The sequence below is a fragment of the Chrysemys picta genome, chromosome 23 (genome assembly GCF_011386835.1).
Source record: "Chrysemys picta bellii isolate R12L10 chromosome 23, ASM1138683v2, whole genome shotgun sequence".
In the NCBI taxonomy this organism is placed as follows: domain Eukaryota; kingdom Metazoa; phylum Chordata; order Testudines; family Emydidae; genus Chrysemys; species Chrysemys picta.
The window spans coordinates 5633314-5659248 of record NC_088813.1 but is presented as its reverse complement, the minus strand read 5'-3'; the positions used below and the strand labels follow the sequence as shown (position 1 = coordinate 5659248).

The following is a 25935-nucleotide window of genomic DNA, read 5'->3' as shown; positions in this document are numbered from 1 at the left end:
TCCACTTCTTAAAAGGACACCTTTCTGCCTCTCACTGCTTCTTTTACTTTGTTATTTAGCCAGTGACTCTTGTTTGGTTCTCTATGTTTTTTAATTTGGGGGATACGTTTAAACTGAGCCTCTGTTATGGGGTCTTTAAAGTTTCCATGCAGCTTGCAGAGATTTTACTTTTGGTGCTGTACGTTTTAATGTCTGTTTAACTAACCTCCTCATTTTTGTGTAGTTCCCCTTTCTGAAATTAAATGCTAGTGTTGGGCCGTTTTCCCCGCCTCAGGGATGTTAAATTTAATTGTATTATGGTCACTATTACCGAGCGGTTCAGCTATATTCACCTCTTGGACCTGATCCTGTGCTCCACTTAAGACTAAATCAAAAATTGCCGCTCCTCTGGTGGGTTCTAGTGCTCTAAGAAGCAGCCATTTAAAGTGTCAAGAAACTTTCTCTCTGCATCCCGTCCTGAGGTGACACGTACCCAGTCAATATGGGGATAGTTGAAATCCCCCATTATTATTGAGTTTTTTATTTTAATAGCCTCTCTAATGTCCCTGAGCATTTCACAGTCACTATCATCATCCTGGTCAGGTGGTCTGTAACATATCCCTACTAATATATTCTTATTATTCAAGCATGGAATTACTATCCATAGAGATTCCTTACCCAATGCATCATCCTTTAAAAATTGTTTTGAGAGAGTTCCTTAAGACCAGAAAGAAAGAGGCAAAGGCAATAAGAAAGTTTGTCCTGGTGGCACTATATTGAAAATGTTCAAATAAAGCACAAACCCAGATTCCAAAGTTCTGTATTTTTCAAAATAAAGATCACACGTTGTTTAGAGACAATCTACACAAGAGTTACAAAAAATAGTCGCCCAGGCATAAGCATACACAGGTTTGTTAATTATACACATATGGTTACAAGTGTGCTTGCAAAAAAGTTCATTGGAAATATACACAAGGCTCTGTAAATGTACACCGTGTAGTGTTACAATTCTATATTCAAACAAGGAAAATTGACAGTATGTTACATTCACTTACAAGTAGACAAAATGCAAAATACAGTTCATCTTCTGTACAAAAAGGGAAGGTGATTCACACTTTACAAGGTGAAAGGGGACTCTGATTGTAAGGAAAACTAGGGGATTCTGTACTTTTGCACTTTTTTTTACTGTCACAAAATAAGCAAAACATTACTTTTTTAAGATTCAAAAAAACACTATTTTGAACTGAATCATTCTGTATAACATTTAGAAAGGATCGCTACTGTTCGACTAGGTGACAAATAAAACCAAGCATTTTTTTTTTTTTAAACATTAACTAGGCTGTATAAAGAGAACATTTCCTTCAAAAGAAAAAATTTACTTCTGGTTGAAATTACAATTTACAATATACAACACTATATGCTACGACCATAAAAGGTGTGAATATACACTGAAATGCACAGGTTTTGCTAATTTTTTTCTTACCAAAAAACGGGTTTATGTTGATTCAAACTTCTCCACATTTACATTACAGAGGTTTACAAATGTACAATTGTACAATCAAAAGTATGTTCCACTACTAGGGTACATTATAGATACAGATTAGACATCAAAACAAGAAAATACTACAAATTTTTATATATGTAAAGTCTACACCAAGTATACACTATATATTTATAGAAGCAAGACCAAAGCTGAGTTGGATTTTTTTTCCTCATGCTAAATAATCAAATTTTGTCTTTCAGTGTTAACAGAACAAACTGAGTAGGCAGTAAACAAATACACCCGCCCTTCTTGCTTTAAAAACGTCCTGGGTGCTTATGTTTTCTTTCGAAACTGACTGCTAAGCCACCTTCTTTAGCATGTTATACTCCAAAAACAAAACAGAAAAAGCAATTAAAAAGTTTCAAAAACTTAAAAAATTTCTTAAACTGAAGCTTTAGCAAGTTGAATTTTTTTTAATATTTATAAACAGCGTTAAATGCGGGTTTTGTGCCATTTAACTAAAATTCAAACTTCTTGCTGAGTTTTGAATAAAAGGAGAAAAACAGGTATTTGCAAAAAAGTCACCTGCGAGGCGGATGAATTAAAAACATTTTTTTTTTTCTTCAAACCAACCACCCTGAAAGTTTCCACATTTGGAATATAGATACAACAAGTGAACAAAAATGTGGCCTCCCATGTACATTTGATACCTATGTACAAGTATTCTATACACCAGTAAAACAGCAGGGCAATTAGTTAATTAAAAAAAATAATTAGTACATGTTATGCATAATAAAATTAAAGAAATTTACAAAGGCTTATTTTTTGTTTGTATTTTTAGTAGTTTAGCAACCATAAAACATTTTCTAACTGTATATTGGAATATTGTCGGTTGCTGGTTTTAAATGCCTGATGGCCAGTGAGTTTCTCTGAAATTCATTGTCTCAAATGATACCATTTGGTGGTCCACAAATTGGCCCCAAGTCAACCCCATTTTTCATGTAATATTTCTCCAGCTTGGCCAAAATGTGCTTGCCATAGGTGTACTTGCGCAGGGTGGCAATGTGAGGCCGGATCTAGGAGACAAAAAAGTTTATGGAAGCTTAGAAACCAGAACCACATACACATTAGCCCGGAGAGATTTCTGTGCTCCTTCAAGGACACAATCTTAGATCATAATAGTCACCTCCGCTCCCATTCCCCCTCACCCAGCCACAACTCTCCTCCCACTGATCAATTGTGAACATGGAAAAGTTGCATTAGGAAAGTATTTCATGTAGTTTAGTGGCCTTTTAATAACGTTAGCAGTTGGAAAGAAGGAAGAGAGCCAGTATTATGCACTCAGCCAGCCTTCTTTGGATCATCTGATCTATGGACGACAGCTTCGAGCCCTATTCCAATCCCTTACTGGTTTAATTTTCATTTAGAGTTCAGTAACTTTAGTGAAGCAGTGACTTTAGCAAGGGAAAACTAAAAGCAGTTTGGGTAATCGTTAGTTTTAGGTGGGCAGTGTCCTCTGTTTAAGGGTAGTTTGATTTAGAGGTGACTGGAAAATGGAAATCCCGTCCCATGAAAAACATTGTATTTTAGAAAAAGTTTGTCTTTTCATGCTGCTTTGGGACAAAAATGTGAAGTTTTTCCTGGCAAGGGATTTCCAGGAAAATCCCATTGCGAGATGGGAATTTTTCAGCTTTCTAAAGACAAAGTGAAACCAACAAGAGCCTTCCAGGTGGACTGCTGGCTGCCAAAGCTGGGAGGCTCTCGTCAATTTCACTTCCTGCCTACTGGGAGTTGCTGTTTCGATTTTCCAGATGGAAAATTTCAATTTTGTGGAAGGGGCATTTTCCACTAGAAAATCATTCTGATGGACAATTCCTGCACAGTTCTGATTTGATTTCGAATCTCAATGTTTACGAGGGACTTGTCTTCATGGGGAAACTGACTGGCAGAACTATAACAGTGTAACTCCCCATGGGGACACTATTCTGAGGTAAAAGTCACTTTTATTCTGAAATAGAGCATCCACACAGGGGCCTTGCTGAAGTACATGGAATTATGCCACTGTAGTTCTGCCACTCAACTTCCCTACGTAGACAAGAGAAAAGGACGAGTCATGATAGCAATATGGGAAAGGTTCACACTGCTTATGTATTTCTTCAACGATGTAACTAGAAGTCAGATTTTAATTTCAAGGTTGAAACTATAGGAATGGTGAGTAAATAATTTGAAAATTAATGCATAAATATATTCTCCCTCTCCTCTCCTCCCTGGGAAAGAAAAATACATTATTGTTGCATTTCCCTAAGGAAGGAAATCCCAAATCCACCCTCTCTTCCTTTAATTCAGGCACTAGTTGATTTGAGCCCATTTAACCTGAAGAATCCAATAAAACTGTCTAGCAAACATCACAAACCATTATGCCTTTCCCCTCCTCACCCTAATATCCAAAGCAGGTTCAACTGGATAATTTGAAAACTGGCTCTAGAAAACATGCTAACTCTGCTATGGTATTTCTTTTTGTCATATTCCTCAACGGCCTGCACCTGTGATACTTTTCTGAGTTTTCACCATCAAATCTGGTGATTGTATAGGGTTTAATGTTTTGGCCATTTTCTTGTTTGCTGAAATTAATTTATTGTTTTTTTATTATAATGGCATCACATCAATAAACTGGCTGTAGAAAACTGCCATTAAAACAATCTACAAGCAAAGTCCATTATTCTGAACGAGCTCAGTAGAAGATGGATTACATTTTAAAAAGCCATGTTAATACGCCCACCACATAGTTACACAGAAACCTAATTAGCTGCTTATTCTGATCAAAGGAAAGGAACTGGCTTGACAGAAGGAAGCACAAGGTACTAACAACCCCCACCCCACCCCCCAGTGACGGCATAGCTATCACAGAATTATATACTGGTATAAACCACCACCTCTAGAATAAAATTACATTACACCTCTACCCCGATAGAACGCTGTCCTCGGGAGCCAAAAAAATCTTACCACGCTAGAGGTGAAACCGCATTATATCGAACTTGCTTTGATCCGCCACAGCGCACAGCCGCCCCCCCGGAGCACTGCTTTACTGCGTTATATCCGAATTCGTGTTATATTGGGTCGCGTTATATCGGGGTAGAGGTGTATTCCAGATTACTCCCTCCATCTTGGAGTTAGATAATTAAGCCCTGTTCAGAATTTTAGCCTTTGCTTGTAGATTTTTTTTTATTCCACCATAACTATACCAGTTAACTTCCCCAAGCAAACAAGCCCACACACTGTGGTGTACAAATTACATACATGCTCCTTTCATTTTAAAGGAACACTGGCTGGTCAAATGACCTAATGTCTAGCGTCAATTCTCAAAGGAGTGTAAAGGAATTCAATTTCATTAGGATTTGGTACCCGACTCCTTAGGCTCCACAGAAAATCCCAGCATTTAGATTTTACATTCCCATGTTGGCAGCTCTCAATGTTATTATTAGTCTAGCTATAATTGGTGTTTTTCATACAGCCCCAGGCCCTGGAGTTGTGTGATTGTATGAAAATCTCAGATTTAGGGGGAGTTTTTTAAAACAAGTTTCTATCCCTTATGGCTGAAGAGAAAAGCTTGAAAAAAAGACAGTTACCGTTTCTGTATTGGTGTTCTTCGAGAAGTGTTGCTCATGTCTATTCCACAATAGGTGTGCATGCTCACCACGTGCATCAGTGCCGGAAGTTTCCCCCCAGCAGTAACCATATGGGAGCGCCCCAGCGACCCCTGGAGTGGCGTCTCCATGGTGCGGTATAAGGGGAACTGCACGCTCCCCCCACCCTGAGTTCCTTCCTGCCAGACAACTCCAACAGAGGGGAAGGAGGGCGGGATGTGGAATAGACATGAGCAATACATCTCGAAGAACACCAGTTACGGAAAAGGTAATTGTCTTTTCTTCCTCGAGTGATTGCTCATGTGTATTCCACAGCAGATGATTCCAAGCTATATCTGTTGGAGGTGGGAGGAGTTCACAAATTCTCGGGACGGAGTACGGCCCTGCCGAACCTGGCGTCCTCCCTGGTCTGAGAGACGATCACATAGTGCAAGGTGAACGTGTGAACTGAAGACCACGTGGCAGCCCCACAAATGTCCTGAATGGGGACATGGGCTAAAAAGGCAGCCGACGAGGCCTGTGCCCGAGTCGAGCGCGCCCTCACAATAGGTGGCGGAGGGATTCCCGCCAGGTCACAACAGATACGGATGCTCGAGGTGATCCAGTTGGAGAGGCGCTGAGTGGAGATCGGCCGACCTCTCACATCCTCGGCCGAGGCGATGAACAGTTGCGAGGACTTTCTGAATGGCCAGAGCCAGTCTCACATCCAGCGTGGAGATGGCGCTCCTCACTGGACACATGGGGCTTGGGGCAGAGGACCGGCAGAAAAATGTCCTGACCCATGTGAAAGGCAGAGACCACCTTCGGGAGGAACGAAGGGTGTGGGTAAAGCTGGACCGTATCCTTATGAAACACCATGTACGGGGTCTCGGAGGTCAGGGCCCTTAGCTCCGAGACCCACCTGGCCAACATGACCGCAACCAGGAAGGCCACCTTCCACGAGAGGTGTGACCAGGAGCACGTGGCTAGCAGTTCAAACGGGGGCCCTGTGAGACGGGCCAACACCAGGTTTAGGTCCCACTGTGGGACTGGGGGCCTAAAATACGGGAAGAGACTATTCACCCGGTAAGGAATCAGCCAGTCATAGCATGGGCCCTGCACCGGCGGGTGGAAGGCCGATATGGCCGCCAGGTGCACCTTGACTGACGAGGGCGCCAGGCCCTGGGCTCTAAAGTGGAGGAGGTAGTGCAGAATAAGCTGGATCGGAGCGGCCACCGGGGAAACGCCCTGCTCGTCCACCCATCTGAAAAACTGAGACCACTTTGCCAAGTAGGCTCGGCATGTGGAGGGCCGCCTGCTTTCTAGGAGGATGTGTTGAAACCCTTCTGAGCACGTCCTTTCCTCCCTACCTAACCATTGAGCAGCCACGCTGTGAGGTGGAATGCCGCTAGGCTGGCGTGGAGGAGGCGGCCCTGGCCCTGGGAGAGCAGGTTCGGGCGGGACGGCAACGGCCATGGCAGGGCGACCACCGGGCCCGTGAGGGTCCTGTATCAATGCTGCCTGGGCCATGCCGGGACAATCAGAAGGACCCGGGCCTTGTCCATCTTTATCTTTTCCAGGACCTTGCCAATCAGTGGGAACAGGGGAAAGGCAAAGAGGAACTGGCCTGACCAGGACAGGAGGAAGGCATCGGAGATAGCGCCCCCCCTGGAGCAGAACCCGGGACAGCAATGGTTCTGCTGAGTTGCGAACAGGTCCACCTGGGGAGTTCCCCCACTCGAAGAAGTCTGTGCACCACCTCTGGGTGGAGAGACCACTCGTGCTGAGAGAAGTCCCTACTCAAGCGATCTGCCTGCGCATTCCGGGCGCCCTGTAGGTGGTAGGCCTGTAGGCAGATGTCGTGGGCTATACCAAAAATCCCACAGCCTGAGGGCTTCGTGGTAGAGGGCAGAAGATCAGGCCCCCCTTGCCTGTTGACGTAGAACATTGAGGCCATGTTGTCCTTGAGGATCCTGACCACTCGGCCCTCCAGGAGCGAGTGGAAGGCCATGCATGTCAGCCGTGCCGCCCTGAGCTCCTTGACATTTATGTGGAGGGTCAGATTCCGAGCCGACCACAGACCTTTGGTCTGAACATTTCCCACATGGACCCCCCATCCCAGGTCCGACACATCGGACACCAGTTCCAGCGACGGGGAGGACCATCACCATAGGGAGGCGATCACTGGTTCGGGTACCGTGAGGACTTTGTCCATCCTGCCCCTGGCCTGGGAGAACTCCGAGGCCAACCAGAGCTGGAGGGGCCTCATCCTGAGTCTGGAGTGACGGACCACATACGGTGCGTGGTGCCGACTCGGAGCGGCGTGCCGGAGCTGGGGTCAGCGCCGACTCCATCAGAATAGCCTGGAGCCTAATGTCCCTTTCTCTCTTGGTCCGAGGCTTAAACGACTTGCAAATCTTGCAGCGACCGCTGAGATGAGTTTCCCCCGAACAGCTCAGACAGTCCGCGTGTGGATCACTCACGGCACAATCGCCTACAAGTGTCGCACGACTTAAAACCCGGGGCGCAGGGCATGCCCCGCCCCAGGCGCGCTAACTAAACTAAACAACGAACTAACTACAGGTACCGTACACCGAACGAACAAGCAATTTTGGGGACGGAGCTACAGCAAAGCTGGAGCAGAGTGGTTCCGAAGCACCTTCACTGGCGGCAAGAAGGAACTAAGGGTGGGGGGAGCGCGCAGTACCCCTTATATCGCATCATGGAGACGCCACTCTAGGGGTCGTTGGGGGCGCTCCCCTATGGGTACTGTTAGGGGAAAAACTTCCGGCACCGGTGCACATGGCGAGCACGCACACCTATTGTAGAATACACATGAGCAATCACTTGAAGAACACAACTGCTAAAGGTTCTAAAAAACAGAAAGCAAATAAAAAGCCCAAAATAATTATTTTTAAAATCTCATTATTTTGAAATCAAGGTTGGTAGCATTGCAATATTTAAGACAAAAATTGTTTCCTTTTTAAAACAAAAACACATAATCTTGCAACCTTTGTAAACTCGAACCCTGCAACAGTGTACTAATGCCTGAGAATCTGAAACAGATTCAAAACTGACAAACAGAAGTGACTAATGTGTTAACTCACCAAGCTCAGAAAAATGCGGAAAGCAAACAGTGCAACTAAAGATAGGAAGCAAAATTCAGTTTTTAATTTTATTAATCTAAGATGTTCTTAAATTTGTTTAAAAGTAATCTGACACTAGCTTTTTTAAAGCAGTGTATTCTGCATACACCAAATGGATGAAGCCTGTACACTCCATAGCATAAGTTACATTAAGTTGTTAAAGAAAGTCTCTTTAAAGTGCTGCTGTAATGCTTCAGTATGAAATGACAAACATAGTGACTGTCCTTAGAATTCCTGGTAACAGCTCTGGATTCAGCGGTTTCTAGAAGTCTGGCTCAGAGTACACGGTGAGGTTCTCATTACTGAACAGCGTTCTCAGTGAGGGCAAGTGTGTCATCATCGCCAGACCTTTGAACCGTACCTGAATTTCAACACGTCTAGCTGGCTTTGTTACAGCTCAAATTGCATCAGCACTTTTGTTATAAATCCCCATGTTCACATGTATGTAAGTAGGCCAGAAAAGACTGGTAAAGACGCTGGATGCGTTTTACCTCCACGTGTGTAAATGGTGTCCCTGCTAGGAGGGATAAAGCAATGGCAGTCCTTGTGAGGAGACAAGTATCAGTCACTCTACAGAGATAGATATATGCTTGAGTCGCCAACTTTCAAGGAATATTTTTGAGGATCTCAGGCCTGCCTCCCAACTCTCATGATTTTTGAAAGTGCCAGGATCAGAGCCATGCACAGCTCACTAAATATCAGCTTTATCAGGAGGAATTTCTCATTCTTACTGCTACAGATTAATGAATTTGTATTAGAGTGTAACACTAGGAAAACTCAATGCTTGATAACCTGACTGATAGGTTGCTCTCGGAAGAGGTTTAAGTTCCACCCACTTAGATCTTCGTGCTACACACTCCAAAATCTACGAGGATTCTGAAGCACAAAGCCCAGTGTTAGCAACTGGTGGCAGCTGCTTACCTTGTGCATGACAATCTTCCGTTGAGCTGGTTCTGCCACATCAATCATTTTCTGTACCACATAGTTGGCATACTGATCTTTCATCATGGTGTATAAGGCGCTGTGAGGGCCGTCGTTCATAGTGCACACCTCATCAATCAGCATGGCCCGCTCCGTGCGGGAGGCATGAGTAACACACTTCTCCACAACGTTGCTGCAACACAAGAAGGTGGTAGCATGTCACCCCACAACATCCAGACTTCGCTTTCTAGCCAACCCCAGAGGGATGATCTTGGGTCTCTAACCAAGAACGGCCATTAGGAAAGCCAGGAAGTGCTGGTATGGAAATTCAGCAGCATGACATTTTGGATTCTTGACCAAAGAACTTTTGGTTTCGATTTCAGGACAAAGCTCAAAAGGATCACACAGACTAATACTTAAACGTTCATCCACATAACTTTGATTGGGAAAACTCACAAGAACAAGGAGTGGGGCAAGATTTCCAGGACTTCCCGGGTTGGGCTGAGAGGCATACATCCAAGAGCAGTCTGTCTAGAACTGCTCTTTCACATCCTGAGCAAAACGAGGAAGCACAGAAGCACATGCAAAAATGGACAACATTTACCGCACTATTTCAGACCTTGCATTTGATAAGAGATTTGAGCAAAGGATCAACTCAGGTCTTATTTCATCCAAATTAACTGGCATCCCTAGTCTGAAAGCCTATAGTGTAAGATTTTAAGTGTAGGTCTATCTTATACCACATCCATCACAGTGATATCTGAGTTGTCCTTAACATGTCTCTCTCAGCATTGTATTTCAACCTGAAAGAAGATCCCGGGTTAGAACAGGGAAATGCAAGATAACTAAGGGAGGGATTTGATATCTTAGCATGGGTGAACACCTTCCATAATTACTCTGTGGTTTGATAGAAAGGCACATGACTGCTATTGCCTGGCATTTCTGGAAGTCCAAGTTTAAAATATATGACATAGGAAAAGTGAAAAGGGTTTGCTGGTCTCAACTTCTGTTCTAGAGGATCTGGGTTTATAGCACAAAATCACTAAGTGATTTGCCACAACTCACGCGCACTGCACAGGGGAGACAATGAACTGATTAACACTCTGCATGGGAGATGGTCAGTACACAACCGTAAGGCAAGCCAGGGAGGAAGCAATTTGGAATAACTGTGTTAAGATACTTCCCTGGCACCTGACCACACTTTACCCAACGCTTGCCAATACAACATTTGTTAGCGTTACGAAGTACCATTTAATCATTCACAAAGGGGGGAAAGTAAGTCTTATAGAAGCTCAGATGCTACATATTTAAGAGGCTAGAAACAGGCACTAGAGGATTCCGCAAATGCGGCCTATTGGTTAGAGCAGATAATTGGGAATCAAGACCCCTAGGTTTTATTCCCCACTCATAGTCTGATGTCTGGCATGACATGTAACCTCCAGGTGCCTCAGTTTCCCCATGTGTAAGACAGTTATAAATTCAAACTTTCCTCACAAGGGGCTGAGAGGCTTAATTAGTGTATGCAAAGCAACGAGACTCTTCAGTGAAAGGTGTTATAAGGCAGGGAAGAATTTCTATAATAAAATAGCCAACTCCTGGGGACCCGCCAGGGAGTCTAGTGGCAGTGAAATGCTCTAGGCTGCTGTTCAAGTGAGCCCCCAGCAAGCCAATCCAGGTATAGCGTTAAGAGACTTGAAAGGAGCTGTGTTCTACTCTTCTTGGTTAAACATGGGAGCTTGAAATAGGTAACGCTTGGACATCCTCCTCCTTTCTATAAACGGATAGCCACCTAACTGGGGCCAAATGCTTTTTAAATTTCCCCATTCACGTATAGCTGATTTTTAAGCAGAGAACTATACATTATACAGTACTGTCATTATACTGCTACTGCTATCTTCTGGCATGCTGGTACATCTAGGAAAAACAGTGTTTTTATAGGATTTAGACTTTACTAAGCAAATGCAAACCTGGCAAATTTATGTTGACTCAACACGAGCACGTTGCCTCTAATTTCTGCTACGATCTTGCTTTTGTCCTCAGGCCGACCATGTTCTAGTACATGCTGGATAACATAGTTCCCATATTGATCCTGTAACAAAGCATATAGAAACCATTAACACTAAACCAGCTCCCTGTGCTAATAAGTTTTGTAAACTTTAGTTTAACTACACACTAATTAGCCCATAATTAGCTTAAATGATATAATCAATATTTCTACTGCTAGAGAAGGTCACATTCTAAAATTTTAGTATGATGTAAAACACTAACTCTGTGCCAATTATAATCCAAAATAATTGGTTCTTGAGCATGAAGCATGTTGATGATACTAACTGCTTACCGAAAGAAACCACTTCAAATGTCCTCAGCCTCCAAGTTCTAGAATCCTGAGACACCTACACTAGAATGCTCACAGTTCACAGAGCCAATCCCCTATCCTCCCTCCACATCCCTTCTTGAGACACTCCACCCCGCTCCCAGTACCGTAACACCCAATGAGAATGGCTAGGTGTGTGGCCTGCCAGTCAGTCAATCAATCATTTCTTTTCTTCACTTTTCAAAAGGCTAAAAAGCTTTGATGCTTCCAATGTGTACACAGAAGGTCTATCTACACGACAGCTGGGAGGGTGCTCCCCAGCCTGGGTTGCGAGACATGCGCTCGCTCTGCATGTGGCTTTGGCAGGCAGCACGGATAGTGGCTCAGACTAGTCCCCTGCGTACAAATACACCTGACCCCCTAGGTCCGTACTCAGGAGGCTAGCCTGAACTGCTGTCCATGGTGCCACAGGTACACTGCTGTTTTAGCAAGCTAGCACGTCTGTCTACACATGCGGAGAACCACTCTTCCACATACTGTCTAGACCAGTGGCTCTCAACCTTTCCAGACTACTGCACCCCTTTCAAGAGTCTGATTTATCTTGAGTACCCCCAAGTTTCACCTCCCTTAAAAACTACTTGCTTACAAAATCAGACATAAAATACAGAAGTGTCACAGCACACTGTGACTGAACAATTGCTCACTTTCTAATTTTTACCATATAGTTATAAAATAAATCTAGTTCAAGATCAACATTGTACTTACATTGCAGTGTATAGTATATGGAGCAGTATATACAAGTCACTGTATGAAATTTTAGTTTGTACTGACTTCGCTCGTGCTCTTTATGTAGCCTGTTGTAAAACTAGGCCAATCTCTAGATGAGTTGATGGACCCCATGGAAGAGCGCTGTGTATCCCCAGGGGCACGTGTATCCCTGGTTGAGAACCACTGGTCTAGACATACCCTTAGATTAAAATACTTGCAATCTTGGGTTCCTTTTATGCTGCCACCCGTATCTTCTCCATCCTCCCCTGGTTGTGGGCTACACCCCATTACATCCTGTCCCTGGTTAGAGACTGTCAGCTCCCCGAGGAAGGGACTGTCTTTGCTGTACGTCTGCACAGCACCGGCCATGCCAGAGCCCCAAATCCAGGAACTTCCGTAATACAGAGCGGTGACTAGAACAGGCCGTGCAGCAACCTCCCTCCCAGCTCCTGCCCGCTACCTGCACAAGTTGCTCGGTGTGTTGATGAAGCTCCTCCAAGATGGGAAGAGTTTGCTCAGGCAGACAATGCTCGAGGATCCGCTGAATCACACGACAGCCGTATGGATGTGTAGACAATGCAAACACCTGCATTCGATAGACACGAGTCAGCACAGGAAACACTTCCATTAGTCCCACTTTTTGAAGCTTAAACATTCTTTATAATTGAACAGAGAAGTGATGGTAAAAATAGCACCATCTTATTCACGGAATCTGTTCCACATATGTAACCAAAATTATGACTGAATGATTCCTAGCGCTCAGGTCTTCTGAGTCCCACTTTATTGCTCTATCTACCAGGCCACACTGGGTAAGTAGTAAGGCTCCATTTATGTCAGAGAATCCATGACTTCCAGAGACCTCCATGACATTTTCTGCTTCAGCCCCAGGGTTCCTGCGAGGGGCGAAAGCCTCCTGAGGCTCCCCCCGCCCCTTATAGGGTTCCAGCGACAGGTGACAGCTTCTGAGCCCCCCCCCAGAGTTCCAGCAACGGGTGACAGCTTTGCACCACTGGCTTTCTGGGTGGCCTTGGGAAAGCCACGTCTGTGCCTCAGTTTCCCCTTTTGTAAAATGGGGAGAATGATATTAACCTTCCTTGTAAAGCACTTTACAAGAGCTGGGTGTTGTTATTACAGAGACTGTTTTATAAGTTTCTGCTTTGGCTGTATATATACTTTATGTTGGTTATCAACTATAGTTACATGCCAAAAATTATGTAAGAATTCGCTTAAAGAGGTGACAGGTAAAAAAGCTTAGTGGAGGGCGAAGTTCATTCTGTCCTTCAATCAGAACTGAGGATACATAATAAAATACACTGAGAACTGCATTTCCTCAACTCTCAGGGTTTATTTTCTTACCTTACCATTTCATTGTAGGGGCACCAGGTGTCAAAGAATCTTCTCCCTTCCCAAAGTATGAGAATGGATTGGGAAGAACTCACCTCCCTACTCATTCTAGCACTCCTGCTCAACTTGTTATTTAAAGCAAAATATTTTCTTCAGCCGTTTAAAACCAATTAACACGAAGTCGCTACTCTATCAGAGCCTAATGGACTATAAACATTTTAATAAAAAGCTTCTTCTGAGTTGCACAAGCACACAAAAACCTCTTCAAAGGCAGTTACATTCGGAGATGATCTTGAGGTGCTAGGTTTACTCTTTCAGTATAAAGTCCAGATGGAACTGGCTCACTTCACAAGATGAGAGAGGATTTTTCTAACTGCCAATGTCTGGGATCTAAGTTTCTAGCTATACTCTTTCTGACTTTTAGATTGCCTCCTGCATTGATAACTCCACTGGCAGAGGTAGAACTTAACTGGCTAGCTTGCTAAGGGATATGGCCAGCTAGAAGCTTGCTTGCTGTCCTATAGCTGACTGGCTTTGCAATGCTAATGGTAATAAGCAAACTGGGTGTGTTAGTAAAGAAAGATGCAACTTGAAAACATCCATAGAGCAGACTCAAGGTATAAGGTGGGTTTTTTAACCGTTGCTTTTCTGACTCTAAGTGTGTTTTAAAATGTCAGCGAAATTGTGACTGAAAGATTCCTAGCATCAAAACAAAAACTCCCTTTCAGGCTGGGATTTCATCCTTCAGCTTCAATTCAAAGCCAATTATGGCAGCAGAGTTGGAGACACTTAAAATAGGGATTTTATAATGAAAAGGTCAAGATAACTGAACTACCATAGCACAAATAAAGACTGCTACATAATTCAATGGTTATTCAAAAGTATACTAGCCAGGAGTTCCAAGACTGGAATAGGGGAGAAATGACTCTCTCTCTCTCTCTGGCAGTAAATTAAACTTCCTGGCCCACAACTGGACCCCTGGGAAAGCTTGATCAAAACAAATGTCATGATGAAAATGTATTAGTCCAGCCACAAAGCACACTCATCATCCTAACTATGAAGACTGATGGAAACACACTAATTGTTCACCCACCAAAAAAAAATATGACTAGTTCCAGGGAAATAGATTTTTGCAAGGTTGCTCTATGTGATAGATCTGCAGGCAAAAGGACAATGCGTGTGACTGACGAGGTGTCCAGCCATATTTTATTGCTAAATTCTTCCCAAAGGTGTTTGCAGGAAACAAAATGTTAAAGCTGAAAACCCAAAGCTCTGAGTGAGTTGTAGCGTCTAAGCTTCTGTTCAAAGTGATACTAAATAACACAAATAATGAGGCTCAACAGTTTATTTCTAGCTTCTCAAGAACTTACCTGCCCCTTAAATGCATCAATGATAAATTGCAGGGACTGAGGCTGTACACACTCAATACACTTCTGCACCACGTGATTACCATTCTGGTCTTTCACACACTTCAGTACATGGCCATCTAACTCCCGTACCATCTCATTCTATTGGGAAGAAAGACAGATACAAACAGAAAGCACCCCCGGAGTTCACAGCTGACAAATATCCATGCGGAATCTTCATTAACAACAAAACAAAACAAAAACCACACACACAAAAACCAACCCTAAGGACATCCACGCTAACTCTAAAGTTTAAAAGTCCTCCATGAAGAACTTAGTTGTGTCTCATCACTACTGCAATGAAAGATTTCAGAGTAGCAGCCGTGTTAGTCTGTATCCGCAAAAAGAACAGGAGTACTTGTGGCACCTTAGAGACTAACACATTTATTAGAGCATAAGCTTTTGTGGGCTACAGCCCAATTCTTCAGATGCATCCGAAGAAGTGGGCTGTAGCCCACGAAAGCTTATGCTCTAATACATTTGTTAGTCTCTAAGGTGCCACAAGTACTCCTGTTCTCTTTACTACAATGAACGTTTTCCAATAGCTGATGATGCTATGCAGTAAGCTTACTGTGCTACAAAGGTAACTAATTAAAAGCCATTTATGATTACAAAGTTAGGTGAAGCAGTTGTCTAGCTAAGGAACAACTGACAAGCATCCTGTCTCAAACATCCATATGTACTGCAGTTAGAATTCATATGAATAATACAGAATGCACAGAACTTACATTCAAAAAATCTGAAGTGAAACTACATGAGAAATACTTTAGTCATCAATGAAATGCAGCCATCTCTGGATAATTATTCAGAGCACAACAATAGCACAGGACAAAGTGAGTGGAACTTAGGTAAGATTCATCTAATTATAATAGGTGTTTAGGCGACAGTGGAGCTAACAGCTCCACTCTTGTAAAACACGGTATGGAATCTATAAAAACAAAGAATTGTCAGGATTTCACTTTTACAACTGATCCAAACGATGCCACTTTCAGGATCAGAGAACCCCTTCACACCATCCCGGGACATTAATTCAGCAAAGACCCAGACCGACTGTAACTTCTCTTGGGCCCACACCACGATTTCTTGCAGCACAACTACCCTTCCCTATTGCTGTGCTGAAGAAATAGCTCAGGCCTGACCCGAAGGGAATATACTTCTAAATTAAAAACTGAAATGGGCTTTAATAAGCCAATGAGAGCTCCTTAAATTGTGATTCCCCAAAATCTTTGGAGCTGGATCACGCACTGCATTTCTCATTTTAAATATTGACATTGTTCATGAAATCCTGGATGAGAAAATGGGACCTTTGCCAGCCTGTTCGCAGCAGAATCTAGGCGATTTCCCATGTGTGTCTAACACTTGGTCTCTCTGGCTAATGTCTTGGAAGGAATAAAGAATTCCTCCCAAATACGCAACAGTGCGTTGCGTATATAGCTGAAGTTGAAAGGCAGGATTCTGACCCCCTACATTAATGCAGCAAGGTCCTACTGAGTGCTAAAAGGCAACCCCTTGGAAACTGTTTGCTTGGAGGGATTTAAATAGAAGTCTGCCAATTCACTATCAACCTCCCCACGTGCCACATTACAATGTGATTACAGGGAACACTAGAAATTGTTTAACTTTGAGATGGCACAGTCTGATGGCACCCCTTGTCTGCAATGGATCCACAGAATGTCACACACTTATCATGCATGTGAAACATCACATATATACCACAAACCAAATCAAAGGAAAATCACTGACAGACAAAAACAATGGCAACAAGTGTATAATAATTCAAGTACCAAACAGCCAGAAACATTCAACATCAAGAAGAAAGTTAAAATGGAAACTTACAATTACCTGCTGGTCTGGGGGGATAAATTCAAGAGCCTTCTGGATAACTCTACAGCCGTACATCTGCAAAGCCAGGGACAGAACGTGCCCACGGATCCGTTCTGCCAAGGCCAGCTTCTGATCAAGGCTGCCAAACTAGAAAGGAGGACAGACACTGTTGTTCTAACATGCACAAACCCTTGGACTAGACTGGGAGAGGAGGGGCAGTAAGCAGGTTGTAATGTTAAAGTCTCTGGTTTCACATCTCAAAGCTCAGGCGAGCATGCTGAGTCCTTGAAAGAACTGCATGCTCTCTGGGCGTGTATCAACAAAACGGGGAGGGGACGGTGTGTCACACATGCCTGATGCATTCAACGGAAGTCAAGTGGCAAAGGTACTGAACCCACCACGTTCAGACACATAACAGCTGATTAACCCAGTGACACTGAAAAGGTTCTGGAAAGACCATGCATTCCATGATCCTGGAAGCAAGTCCAAGTGACTTGGGAGAAATGGAGATTCCAGGAAGGAGAGGTGGGATAATTTATTCAGCTTTGCTGCTTCGGAGAACCTCTACTTCAACAACAGTGGGATTAAAAACACGACTTGCAGACTAGCTGAGTGATGTGTTGCAGATACAGTAGGAAGGAACTCCCACAACATTTTCTGCCTTAGCCTGTGATAACGTCCCAGGTCCCAGAGGTGCATGTGCTTGGAAAAAAGAAGTGAGAGTATGGGTGACCTATTAGGAGCCTAAAGGAGTTACCACCCAAATCCTAATGAAATTCAACGAGAGCTGGGCCCTTTACCCTCTTAGACCCCTTTGAAAATCCCAAACTCAATTTGCTTTCTGATTTAAAGAAAATGCTCTCTCCGAATTATGTTGTATATTAGAAAGACAAGATGGGTGAGGTAATATCTTTTACTGACCCAACTTCTGTTGGTGAGCGAGACAAGCTTTTAAACTACACAGAGCTCTTACTCTTCCCTCCTAACCACAACCAAGAAGGAAGCAAACCAGCTTTGTTAAGATGCAGTTCACTTTATTCCTAAATATGTGGAGTATGGATAGTTCGGCAGTGCCAACATGTGCCTTTGGAAACAGAGGCAAGTGACGGCCTTGTAGAGGATCTAAGCGCCTCCGGATGGAAGAATTTTTAAAGAAAGATCTCTGACATTGGGTGCATCCTAAAGGCAAAAAAAGTACTCTTCAGAAGCGTTTAAGAGCCCCAGGCCTGAGTCACCCCAGCAGGGAGAATTTAGCAGCCCATCAGTGCTGAACAATCTCCTACCCATGTGGTGGCAGGGTCTTTACAGAGCTACCCTCCAGCACCCGAGATGAGTTCCTGTCGGACAGGGACTAGCAAAGAAGGGAATGAAAACTCACTTCAAAGAACTTCTGTATGACGTAATTGCCAAACACATCGACCATCAGCTGGTAAGCGGCCTGCAGGATTTCATTGAACACAAGCTGGCGCTCCGCAGGGGTGGCACGCTCCAGTTTCAGCTGGATGAACCTGAGGAACAGGATTGGTGGGATGTTGTAATTCAAAGGGCTACTGGCACACACTCCCTCACTGTACTTGTTCAACTCAAAACCCATTCCAAAGCCCCGTGTTGCTCAAAATAAACCGAGTTCTATTCAGTGCCTATTTGACACTCTAGGTGATGGCGCAAGCATAAAGCATCCCAAGAATCTCCCCGTTGCACTGCAAAGCACATCATGACGCAGGGTTACTGCTTACTTCCTGCTCGGACAGCCCTTTGACCACGGGGAGCATGAAGTGCTGCTGGCACAGCAAGCAGGTTAACTATGTAATGAGAATGCTCCTATTTACACACAAAGCACTTGGGAGCAAACACTGGTGGCAGAGCATCTACAAAAAGCAATTTGGTTGGCCGGTTTCCGCTCCTGTGTAGCACCTCCTTGCTTTTGGACTTCGGATGTCCACTGCACACCGAGCTGATCAAGAAGGGGCTGTCCTAAAAGGGTCATATTGTGTATTGTTTTTAATCCCACCTGGATCCGTGCTGATCCTGGGAAAACTCCATGATGTGCCCGGCAATCTCCCTGAGCTGTAGGTTAGGGTACCGGTTATTGCGGAAGTCTTCGAGCAGCCTGCTTCGGCCAGAGGGCATGACGTCGGACATCCCGTAGCGCAGACGAGAGGAGGGGAACAGTGTGCTGCTGGGGCTGAAGAGGCTAGAGGCACTGCTTGCGCTGCGGTACTTGGCTTCAGCTCCAGGGGCAGCCGAGATGTAGCGGCCGCTACCATTTGTGAGCCCTCCTGTGGGTCACAAAAAGGAGGATGTTTCAAAAGCTGGAGGTGAGCAGCTGAACGCCTGGGCTCCAAACAGAGACGGGAGCTCTGTGTAACACTATTTCTATGCTATTCCTAGTCCAGCTAACCTGGTTTTGCAGGCAACTGTTCTGGAAGACAGACTGGGCAAACTGTCCCAGAAAACAGTTTAGCTAGGACTGTGTTTGAGCATGGTTCTTTAACCCGGCCCTTTTGTATTTAAGCAGAACCGCCTATAGATTTCAACGGGGAGTTTGGCTTAAAACTGAGAAGGCCTTTGGTTCCTAAGACTGTTTAAAGGAGTCTACAAATCTGGCATGCTGCCAGTTCCATGTCTTTCCCATCTATCACAATACAACTGTCTGCATCCCTTTCTGACTCTCCTAGCCCGTCCAGGGCCCGCCCTGTACTTTAAAGTCCCTTTTAAGGACTACGCAGTGTAGCAATATGTACAAGTGTGAAAGGATATCATCTGCATTTCCACTAGTGGCAGCCCTTGCTAACGCAATAGGAATTTAGCAGCTTTTAAAGTTGCAAGAGTGGGGCCCATCTTGGACTGTCTCCCCCAGGGTGAGGCAGGCCGCCAAAGCCACTTTTACAACTTTAAAGGGATCCTCAGGTGCATTAGAAGTGTTTCTGATACAACGGCTCCCAAGTCTCCCTGTCAACTTGTGTGGTTTTTCAATCATAATTTCCTAATTTTCCCAATGTTTTTCTCTCCTCTATTGCCGTGTGAAACGACCCACTCAAAATAAACCATACAAGAAAACAGTGAAATTCAACACAATGAGCTGCCAAGTGCACAAAAGAAACAATTATTTATTTTCCACTACTGTCTTTCAGTTAGTGATTTTACTTCTTATTGGTTAACGGGCGCCCTACTGTCCTTTCAATACACGTTTCACTGGGAAACCTCGGTGAGCAAATATAAAGACTGAAAAGGTTTTAAGCTTTCAAAAATACCCCCGAATGATCATCTCTCTGTTAGGAGACATGGGGAAGAGTTTTGGATTCATCCTACGTTTAGGGGATGCACAGGTGGATGGAAAGTGACTTAAAACCCCCCAAACACCGTTTCTTTATCCATAACTAATTTCTCACAAAGTTCCATCAACTGTTACAAACTCGCTCAGTCCTGTTGCCCACTCAGCTTCGCTGAAGACTTTTCCCCTCTATATACAACAGTGTTGTCTCAACCCTTGATACCAGGGACTTGCGTGCTGCCTTCCTAAACTGGGGACCAGTCGTTGAGAAACACGGATATACAGGACCCAGCCTCCCTCTAGTGGACAGCTGTTGCAACTCATCTTGAGGAACAAGATTTTCCTATGTGGTTCAGAGAAGGACAGTCTTATCCAAGGGCTGGTCCCCACTTAGTCCGGACTTCGGACTAAGGTACGCAAATTCAGCTACGTTATTAACGTAGCTGAATTTGAAGTACCTTAGTCCGGACTTACTGCGGTCCAGACGCGGCCGGAAGTCTCCCCCCGTCGACGCCGCGTACTCCTCTCGGCGAGCTGGAGTACCGGCGCCGACTGTGAGCACTTCCAGGATCGATCCGGGATCGATTTATCGCGTCTTAACCAGACGCGATAAACCGATCCCAGAACATCGATGGCGTGCCGCCGGACCAGCCGGTAAGTGAAGACTAGGCCCAAGTGGAACCCAGTCTGCGAGGCCAGTATGGGGGCAGACAGGAGCACAGTGCCCCAAAATCCAATAAGGCACCTCTGACAGGGAGGTGGAGGAGAAAGAAGGCGAGTGATGCATACATCTGTAGGCCTGCCCACCTGAAAAGCATGCCTCCTTTTGCCAAGCTTGCAGCTTCCAGTGCCGGGAACAAAATTAACTGTGCTTTCCCACGGCAGTTAGTGAAGAGGTTCCCTGATAGGAAGCATCCCATGGGAGTCAAGTAACTGAAAATGGTCTCATTGAGTTCCCACTCCCCTGGGAAGAATCTCGATTGTTCAGCTTCTTCTGGATGCAAGGGGCATATATGAAAATGCACCATCCTGCACACCCCAGGAGAGAGAAGAGCTCTCTGCCAGTGGTGTGACTCTCATTTTCTATGTGCACTGTGGCTAGCTGAGCAGGAATTCTGGGAGCAAGTGAGCCGATGGCAAGTCCAGGAAATGTATGCTTTACCAGTACTCCCTCCCAAACTAGTTCCTATTTAGGTCATTTTCCATCTGAAGTGGCATCTGATGAATACATATGATGGGAAGATCTGATAGCTACTTCTCAGAGAGAGGCTTGCAATAGGGACCCTTGGTGATTTTCATACTGAGCTGGGAAGCCCAAAGCTCTTCTTCATTGTATCGCTCTGGACATTCCAATTATCCAATTAGACATCCCAAAGTCAAAGCCCGCCTCAAACTGAGTCTGTGCATACTGCCATAATCACCAAGTTCTGAAGCCTGGTGCGTTCTGGGGTCAGAAGGGATCAGTGTGAATTTTTGAAAACTGTCTTTAGAACAGACCGTAATGATGTGGCCCATCCTGAAATGGGCACTCACATGTATGATAGCCTACGATGGAATCAATGAGCTCTTCTCTCCGCTCATAATGAAACCAACCTGGAGCAGGGTGCAGGTGGTTACTTCTTATGTAATGGGAATTTATCAGGAGATTGTCTACGGCAGGGGTCGACAACCCTTCAGAAGTGGTGTGCCGAGTCTTCATTTATTCACTCTAATTTAAGGTTTCGCGTGCCAGTCATACATTTTAACTTTTTTAGGTCTCTTTCTATAAACTATAATATATAACTAAATTATTGTTGTATGTAAAGTAAAGAAGGTTTTTAAAATGTTTAAGAAGCTTCATTTAAAATTAAATTAAAATGCAGAGCCCCCCGGACCGGTGGCCAGGACCCGGGCAGTGTGAGTGCCACTGAAAATCAGCTGGCGTGCCGCCTTTGGCACGTGTGCCATAGGTTGCCTACCCCCGGTCTAAGGAATGGCAGAATTACACTCCCTGAGGTGTGCTAAGAGACCAGAATCACCATTGTCTTTGTGAAGACTTAGTGCTGATGGCCTGAATGACACAGCTCCAAAATGGTAATGCCACTATGGTGAGCCATAACAACTACTGTGACTCTCTCTCTGGCACAGTTATTCAGAGGTAGAGGTCTTACACACAGACCTCGCCCCTAATTTTGAATCATAAGGGTTAATGTTTTTATCTGAAAGTCTTATTCTTGTGTTGGAGAGGTTGAGAAAGGGCAAACCAGTCACAAAGCCTCACATCTTTTTAGAGACTAAAACTAAGCCATGAATTAAAAACCTTGACTTTGAAGAGGGACAAGGAAAATTGCTTTGACATGCTGTTCCTGAACAGAGGTAACTGCAATTGTTGATCTTTTCAAAGGGCTCAACAAGACAAGTGGGATTTGAAGACTGTATAAGAGAGGGGTTCTCCGATAACAGTAAGCAGCCCTAGATTGTGCGGGTAACACTGCAGCCCATTTGATTTGATTTCTGGAGCTCAGAAAAAGACCAGACATTGACATTTCTCAGCCTTCTTTCTAGGCTGGTGCATAACTGGGAGGGCAAGGTCTCGTTGTCGCGGTTGTTGCTGAAGCACGGTTGGATGTGATATTGCAGATTCCTGCTGACAAAGTAACTTCTGGTGCAGGTGCAGTGTGAAAGGGCTTACTGGTCGGACCTGTGGAACATAATCCAGTATACGAAGGGCAAAAATCCCCTGGAAGGGATCTAGAGAGTCCCTGGAGGAACCGAGGTGGCATTATCTTGGTCTATTCTGAAGACCCTTGAAAAGCTTTGCAAGTGGCTCTCCAGAAAGACTGAAGCAATCCAATGGAGCTCGTATCAGACTGTCTCTGGAGGTGGCATCTGCATCTAGTGTCCTAAGCACATGTTACCACAAGCCAGAATTACACAACAGGGAAGGTGAACTGGCACCTGCCCGGTCATATAGATGACAGATCTAGGATGGTTTTACCTCCTTGAGCAGGGCAGAGGGCCTAGCTAAGGCTTGCTCAATTTGGGGTTGGAGTGAGAAGCCATGGCCCCTTGAGAATGCCTGGCCTAGGTAGGAGGGAATCGACAGCTTCTGTCTCCCGGCTTTGGGTAGTGGGGAGCTCTGAGGCAGAAGCAGCTATCCCAGCACTGACTGTGCTGAACCAGTCAAGACACTTCCCACTTCCGGCAGTAACTTTTTTGCTGGGTTTCTCCTCAGTGCCTGCCGGGACATGGTAGGGGACTCGGGTGTTAAGCGGATGGCACTGTTTTATTCAAGAGCCAGCCAGAGAGATCCTGAGGTGGTGAATTCAAGGGGCTCAGGAACTATGCAAGGGAGGGCATAGACCTCTGGAGCAGCGAAGCGGCAGCTGCAGCCACGCGGCTCTAACTGTTCCTGGAAGCAGCGCTTGGGGATTGCGCCGCCTGCAGGGTCTCCAGGCTGCTCGGAAGGGAGGAACTGCTGGAATGAGAGCTATTCCCAGCAGAAGGGCAATGAAAAGGCGGCTCTCTGAGAAACAGCCAGCTGTGACTCTCACCAAGGGAGACACTGAACTTGGGCTGGTGGGTGATATGCAGTGGTTGTCCACTAGAGGGCACCTGGATCCTGTTTAAAAAGGAAAAGGAGTTTTCAAACCAAACTGCCTTGGAAGCTGCAAGGAAGGGCAGGATTACCCAGCAATACTGCCATACCAGCTGATTAACACTTCTCATTGGGGAGCTTTTTGTACAATCTATTGCAGAGCCCTGAAGTGTGCCACTAACTGCAGCAGAACATCCAGCATGAAAACCCATCCATCAATCACAGCTAAAGACTTGTCTACACTGAGAAATTAATTCCGATTAAGGTAGGGTATGAATTTCAAGCAGAATAGCTATTCCTGACTAACTCTCTGTGTAGACACCCTTATTCTGGAATAAAAGCATCCACACAGGAATTTAATCTGGGTAGTTAATCAGGAATAACTCTCAATGAAGACAAACCCTAAGGATTCACCAACTTTCTAAGCACCTCTTTTCCCCAACCCTGCAAAGGAGAGATTACCACACATCACATGTCTACATGATAGCCTCTCATTGTGTGCTACAGGAATTTAAATAGCAACGTTTCCACCGAGAGCCACAACATGCTAGACTTCAAAATTTGACAGCTGTCTCTCCTACATATCTGCAAGAATCTCCATGTTTGCAATGGAATTGGAGAGGTTAGAAGAAAAAAAATATTTTGTGCAACCTCAGACAGGAGCAGAAACACTACTGGAGAGAGACTGGTTACGTATACTGAACTAAAATCCATGGAGGTAGTGTTACAATAATATATTTATCTTGCCTATGCAAATATTGTACTTTTGAGTTGTGGTATAATCATCATCTCACTCACTCAGAGTCTCTCTTTGTGGGCTATTTCAAGAACTGCTTACCTGCAGTTCGCGGTACTTGGTACTGCCCAAATAACTCTCAAGATTACAATGCCAGAAAGAACCAGTTTGGTTAAATATAAGACATATTTTAAAGCTATGATATAATCAGACAGCTGAAAGAGCTGGGATGAATCTTCCTGGTTTGTACAGCACTCAGTAATCGAGAATACATCACTTCCCAGTTACAAGACCAAAGCCATGACATGGCTCAGGGCATGCATGTCTACACTACAAACTTAAGTCGACCTATGATAGGTCCACGTACAGCCACCGCAGTAATTACTTAACTTCCTTCTTTTGGTGGTGCGCATCCTCACCACGAGCGCTTCTGCTGACTTAAGAGAGGCAGTGTGGCTGGCTGAGAGCCTTGGTGTTCCCAGCAGGGAGCCAAGCAGAAGCCAGGCTCCCAGTGGGGAGCTGGGCTCCTGGCAGGGAGCCAGGACCCTGGGCAGCAGCCCAGCTGGGAGCAGGAAGCCCAGGCAGCGAGCAGCCGGGCTCTAGCTGGAGCCCCCCACCTGCCCCAGGGTGACAGCCTGAACTGTGAGTGGCTCTCTTGTCAATTTCACGGCTCCACACCCCTCATGGAGGTGGAGTTATTAGATCGGTGTAGTATGGCACTTAGATCAGCAGAAGCCAGGCTATAGTGTAGACACTGACATAATTCTGTAGTGCAGACCAGGGCTAAATAAAGGACAAACCTGGAACAACTCGGACACCATTTAACCAAAAGGATTGCTGATTCTAAACAAAATCAAACCTCAGCCTTACCTACCATCATCTCATTGTGGTCCTGAAACGAAGCTAACTTATTTTTTCTTCAAGTTGATACCTTGGCAGAACTTTATTCTACACCAGGCTTCTCCAATCCCTCTTTTGCAAACCGATTAGGAACAGGTGGTTTAATAATCCCTTATAACTGTTCCAGCTGTTTTTTAAATCTTCATTGAGACGAGAGTCCCCTCCTTTCCCCATCAGAAACTAGTTCCAATATTAAGCTCTAAAGGGGATGAGGCCGGACTCTGCACTAAGTAAAGATGATGAATGCAGTGTTATCAGATGATAATTAAATCATCCCCAAACTCAAAGTGAATTGGGCATCCACTAGGAGGAGGATGACGACAGCTTTCCCTATACTGTGAATACCCAAAGCCCCATTCTGCATTCACTGCATGATAGACGGGTGGAAGAAGCTCACTTAATTTTAACACCCACATTGAGTTTGCATTAAAAATTAAAAACAATCTAAATGGCTAACAAACGTTATGGAGAACAGCTGTACGCAGGGAGAGCAAATAATTTGTACAGGAACTGCTCTTAAATCACCTTTCACCCTGTGTAACTACTGGGCAGAGAATCAGCCACAGTGAATATGTGGCTAGGAGCAGAGTTTTTTAGGGAGGGTGGAGGGAGAGCCATCAGAGTTCCTTTCTGGTTGCTT

At 44.8% G+C, this 25935-nt stretch overlaps 1 protein-coding gene and 1 non-coding gene across 30 annotated transcripts in view; both read right to left on the bottom strand.

Moving 5' to 3' along the window:
- Nucleotides 1-783: 783 nt before the first annotated feature.
- Nucleotides 784-25935, bottom strand: part of PUM1 (pumilio RNA binding family member 1) — a 119412-nt gene continuing 94260 nt past the window's right edge. For 16 of the 29 annotated variants that reach the window (XM_024105852.3, XM_008168915.4, XM_008168918.4 and 13 more), the window contains 8 exons: nucleotides 18820-19087; nucleotides 18187-18316; nucleotides 16821-16955; nucleotides 14949-15086; nucleotides 12695-12820; nucleotides 11120-11241; nucleotides 9153-9345; nucleotides 784-2538 (listed from right to left, as the gene is read on the bottom strand). In XM_024105852.3, the coding sequence (XP_023961620.1) occupies nucleotides 2407-2538; nucleotides 9153-9345; nucleotides 11120-11241; nucleotides 12695-12820; nucleotides 14949-15086; nucleotides 16821-16955; nucleotides 18187-18316; nucleotides 18820-19087 (1244 nt within the window). In that variant the 3' untranslated portion in view covers nucleotides 784-2406. The remainder of the gene's footprint in view (nucleotides 2539-9152; nucleotides 9346-11119; nucleotides 11242-12694; nucleotides 12821-14948; nucleotides 15087-16820; nucleotides 16956-18186; nucleotides 18317-18819; nucleotides 19088-25935) is intronic. The other 13 variants (XM_008168917.4, XM_065576886.1, XM_024105853.3 and 10 more) reach the window with 2 other exon arrangements.
- LOC112059614 (small nucleolar RNA SNORD103/SNORD85) lies at nucleotides 8501-8578 on the bottom strand. The gene has a single exon (XR_002888917.1). It is a non-coding gene; the product is annotated as a small nucleolar RNA SNORD103/SNORD85 (small nucleolar RNA).